This window comes from Chlamydotis macqueenii, chromosome 2, assembly GCF_036417535.1.
Source record: "Chlamydotis macqueenii isolate bChlMac1 chromosome 2, bChlMac1.mat, whole genome shotgun sequence".
Classification (NCBI taxonomy): domain Eukaryota; kingdom Metazoa; phylum Chordata; class Aves; order Otidiformes; family Otididae; genus Chlamydotis; species Chlamydotis macqueenii.
The window spans coordinates 122,900,296-122,905,232 of NC_141557.1; the positions used below are offsets into that span (position 1 = coordinate 122,900,296).

The window sequence follows — 4,937 nt, forward strand, 5'->3', positions numbered from 1 at the left end:
TAGTGCCAAAGTGATTTATACCAGCTGAGGAACCAAATACAAAGCTGTTCCATGGAAAACTGTTTGTCAGGTGTTCTGTAAAATTAGGATTTTGAAGGTTTTTATGCAGTTTTGAGTCATGTTTATTTCGTATGAACTGACTTAACCTCTTTTAGATTAGTGTTTATAACTCTAAGGACAACTGTACAATCCTATATTGGATGGATATAAAAGGTGTAGCTAATCAAATGTGGCATTGTGTTGTGCACTGGAGAAGTGTTTTTAGTGCTTTAAGTCAAACACACCTATGATTTTTTTTTTCATGTGAATTGTCTGAACACTATGAATTATAAATCTAAGCTTTAAACATTTGATCTGTTAACTGGTTAAAATGAGAGCAGTTAGAGCAAATACAGTTATATTTGCTTTAAAGCACATTTATTATTCTAGTATTCTAAGAAATTGAGAAAATGAAAGACAAATATGTGTTTCAGCTGTTGCATGTGCAGTACAAATTCTGTAATTACAGAAAAGAGGCTGGCGTTGCTCTGATTGCTTAAAGAAAAAATGAGATGACGTTTAATTAAATGACTGAGAGAAAATAAATAACATTTCAGAATTTATGCAGTTAGGATGAAGAATTTATTGTATATACAGTTAAGCAACTCTACTGTAGATGTACTTCTTCCTTAAAGAAAATGAATACAGTAATCAAAATAGTTCTAGCATGGGAACTACAATACAGACTGAAACTTGACTAAACCAGAAGTTATTTGACTCGAAAGGACATAGAACCTGAAACAACAAATGGCAGGTTGCATCATTAACCAAGGACAGTAAAAAACTGTACAGTACAAGCAACACGTTACAATAAGTTATGACCAATAAGGCAGTCTTTCTCATTTAGGACAAAAGAGATAAAGGGAAAGGTATTAAAATCTCATAAATCCACCATATCTCTTTTCCATCTCTGGGACCTCTTTGGAATAAGTTTCCCCATCTTCTTCTGAAGGGAGAATGGAGTCGGCGAAGCGCTTAAGAAACCCACCATATCGTTTCTGGTAATCCAGCCACCATTCTGGCCTGCCCACTCTTCTCATGAAACCACCATATCTCTTTTGCAGCTCTTTGGCTTCATCTTCCAATTCAGGGCTGCGCTTTATGCTTCTCATGAAGCCTCCGTATCTTTTGCTGATGTCCCCGTCATTTTCATTTATCTCTCGGTAATGCCCTGCTTCAGGGTTGTCCCCTGTTCCTAGAAGCTCCTTCAGCAGATCAGAGGAATTAGCAAGGGCATCGTCATCCGAGTCTTTCTTCATAAACCCTCCATACCTCTTAGTGAGGATTTCTCCTCCGTTAGCTTCATCCTCCGGTTCTACCCGATAGAGCTCATCCATCTTCTTCATGAACCCCCCGTATCTTTTCATGAAGCCTCCGTACTTCTTCGCAAGCAGATGGTTCTCATCCAGCTCTTTCTTGTCTCCTGGAGCAATGTTGCCATCCTCAGAAAGATCCAGCTTTGCCAGTTGCAGGAGCTCCTTGCAGGTCTCCCAGGCTTTGGCAGAAGGCAGCTTTCCTTCACATTCTAGTGTACATGCCTGAAAAACGGATGCGGTTTACTGAGAACAGTTTGATAGTAATAAGCACCTCAGTGCCACCTTGTCTTAGCTTTACTTGTTTTTTAACAAACATGGTTTTAAGACCATGAGCAAGCCTCTCTTTGTGAGTGGCTTGGAAGGACTGCTTTTCATGAACAGCTGATTTGGAACCTGTCTGTTCTGAAGTTCTTCATATCCCTCTCTGAGGGACATGGTATTCTCCACTCTAAGAGACAGAATACCGGACAAGACGGATCGTGGGTCTTTTATGTCAAGGCTGCCCCTGTGTTTTTTGTTTCAAAGGAAGCCACGCATACAGTTCCCACACCTCCCTTATGCTTGGGTGAATTGTTACAATTTTTTTTTTAATACTGGGAAGCCAAAATCCGGTTGTGGTTTGCTTCATAATGAAAGTGTAGAAGTGTATTCAATCTTCCTAATTAAAAGTAATATTCAGAAATTTTAGGAAGGAAGTTACATGGCATTGCCATTGCGAAGGAGCCAGCTGTACTGTACTGCTCAGTATCTTCAAGACACTGCGCAGCTCTAAAGCTGTATTTCTGCCTGTTAGTTGCTTTATGGAACAGATCTTTCAACTGTGTATCAATACAAATGTAGAAATACAGGCTCTCTTAGGCAGGATCAAACTTTTGGTTTTGCTAGCTTCAGATACAAAGTAGGGACAATCAGAAAGACAGGAAAAATTCCTAAGCTGTGTTGCCTCTGACTGTAACGAAAAACTTTCAGGCTAAGACATAAAAATAAAAAATTCTTCCGTACCTGTATGTATATCTCAGAACCTGTCATGTAAAGATAATAACGTACATATTAGCTACTACTACCTCTGTTGTGTCAGGGGAATTTACTTCTTGTGAAGCCACACTTTTCAGTTGCAAAAAACGTGAATCCAGTGTTTTTCCTTCTTGCCCATGGTTTTCACACCACAATAATTAAAGAATAAATGACCAATACTTTCAATAAGAGAAACAATTATTCTGCCTATGGATGATGTTTTCTAAGGATCTCAATATGTTTTAAAAGTGTGAAATTAAACCCCCAGCACAGTTCTCTCTATTAGCTAACTGACCAGCTCTCTACCTCTGGTCTTACCTGTCTCTTGAGCCCTATTTTAGTCTGAGAAATATATATACAATCACAAGAAAATGAAAAGATGTATGTATCTTCTGACACAATAACTTAACTGGCACTACACGGTTATTGCTATGTGTTATAGTTATGCTGTAGAGAATGGGATCTTGGCTTCAGTCTGACTTTGAAATTGCTTTAAATCAAAGTAAGAATAGGTTTTCCCCCTTCTCAATTAGTTCTAATAACCCTCTATTGCCAAATGAACACATGCCATCTCTTAGGTGTGAATAAGCGGGTACAATGTGATAAGTCTTGTTATCTTACAGATATGATGTGATAAATTCAGTTGTGATATTACTAGATGCTAGTCTCTACAAACATTTGTTTCTAAAAATTGGTTGTACGTGTATAACGAACATAAGATACCGCACATGGCTTCTTTTCCTATTCAGCTAATAAGTGTTGCTACTGAATGGGACTCTGATTCTTTCTTGAATAATTTCTGAAGGTGTACAAGACAGTATCAATATAGACGTCCACAACATATCCTCCAAAAAGCACGTATCTCTCCCTCCGAAAGAGGAAACTACCATTTTTTTCCCCTACTTGACATCAAAGCTAAAGTTTGATTGAAAGCTATTGTAAGCAAAAAAGTATAGGGAACTGTCCATCCCTTCCTTTTGTGTGCTCCCAAATACTTGATGGCATCATAAGAACAAAACTTTTCCGATCATTTGGACGTGCTGAGAGCGTGGTGCCTCAGTCCGCACCTGTTTGAGGTCAGGAACCGTGGGGGCCACCAGCAAAGGACAGGGCAGCCCGAGCTCCCACCTTCTTCAGGGAGGGAGGGGAAAGTCTGAGGGACCTCAGACTTTCACTGACCCTGATCTTTAAATTTCAAGTTGAGTTGCCTCTGTGACTAGGCTTTTAAAATAATTGCAATATCATTAAAATTACCAGATTAAAACCCGCCCGCATTCTGGAGGTTTCTCAGCATGATTTGTCCTAGGAGCCGCTGTCGAAGGGACCTTTCACAGGCACCTTCCTCATGGTGTCAAGAGAGAGGGCTACAAACCCGGCGTGAACCCCACTTTTTGTCAGCCTTCAGGCCGATCCGCCGCTTTTCAGCTCGACAGCCTTCCTGCCTGGAAAGAGCTCATCCCGCCGGGAGCCGGCACCCCCTGCACCCCCCTCCTTCGGCTTCCCCCCGCCCCGCCGACCACCTTTCCCTGCAGAGCCACCCTCTCTGGCCAGATTTCCTTTTCCCCTTACGTTTTCACTCGTTTCCCTCTCCCTTGCCCCCCCCAACCCTTACCAGGGGGTGGATGCGGGCGCGGGGTCCCAGGCGGAGGGCGCAGCCGGCGCAGTCGCGGCCGCAGTCGCCCCGCGCCCCCGGCAGCAGGCAGGTGCTGAGAGCCAGCAGCGAGCAGCCCAGCCGCAGGAGCAACGCCATGGGGCTGCGAAAAGGAGGGAAAGAGGTTGAAAACCGACTCCTGGGTCGCACGCAACTCCGGTAACGCTTTGGGAGGCGGGGTGGCTGCGCTGGCGAGGTAAGCGGGAGCTTAAGTTGAGCAGGAGCTTGGCGGCTGCGAGGCGAGGGAGCCGCGTCCGCAGCAGGAGCGGACCAGAAGCTGCCGTCGGGTGAAAGACGCTCGTCCCAAAAATACTTTATCCCGCCCTTCTCACGGGGGAAGAGACCTACGGCCGCCCCTCCCGGGAAGGGGTTCCGACCGCAACGTCCCGAGCAGCCGCCCCGACGACGGGCACTGGCGTCGGCAGAGCTGCCCCCGACCCTCTCCCGATCCCCTCCCATCCCGCCACCCACCCTGCGGGCAGAGCGGTTCACTCACACACGGGGCTCCCGGGAGTCGCTCGGCGCCGGAGCCGCTGTTATTTCTACCGAGGCCGGGCAGCCTCTGCAGAAACCCCGGAGTGGGAAACTGCCAGCAGGTCTGGGGGGCTGGAGTTGAGGGGAGCCGAGCCGAGCCGGGCGCTGCCGGGGCCGGTTGCGCCGCTGCGGAGCGGAGCAGGTGCGGACGCGGGCGGCGGCACTTTATAATTAGACAACGCGGGGAGAGCGCGTCCTCCCCCAATCGCCGTCGGGCTCCCGCTGACGCAGCACCTACGACATCCCCCCCCCCAACACCCCCCCGCTGCCCCACCGTCAGCGACTCCGGCGAGGTTTGGGGGGGGAGGGGGGCGGCGGGGGGTGGTGCCCCTGCCGTCGGGGGGAGCGGGGTCCGGCGCTGGGAAAAGTCTCTGGGGGAAGTT

General features: G+C 46.8%; 1 protein-coding gene across 1 annotated transcript; it reads right to left on the reverse strand.

Annotated features, from left to right (window-relative positions):
- Positions 1–394: 394 nt before the first annotated feature.
- On the reverse strand, positions 395–4,701 carry PENK (proenkephalin). The gene is made up of 3 exons (XM_086742360.1): positions 4,517–4,701; positions 3,982–4,123; positions 395–1,577 (listed from the first exon to the last, which is right to left on the reverse strand). The coding sequence occupies exons 2-3, from the start codon at positions 4,117–4,119 to the stop codon at positions 912–914; spliced, it is 804 nt and encodes a 267-aa protein (XP_086598486.1). The 5' UTR covers positions 4,120–4,123; positions 4,517–4,701; the 3' UTR covers positions 395–911.
- Positions 4,702–4,937: the final 236 nt, after the last annotated feature.

What these genes read in the sequence shown, in the direction of transcription:
- PENK (XM_086742360.1), bottom strand. Translation starts at nt 4,119, where the DNA reads ATGGCGTTGCTCCTGCGGCTGGGCTGCTCGCTGCTGGCTCTCAGCACC. An exon ending in GCGCCCGCATCCACCCCCTG is followed by an intron (nt 1,578 to 3,981) that starts GTAAGGGTTGGG and finishes TCCGTTTTTCAG; the next exon opens with GCATGTACACTAGAATGTGA.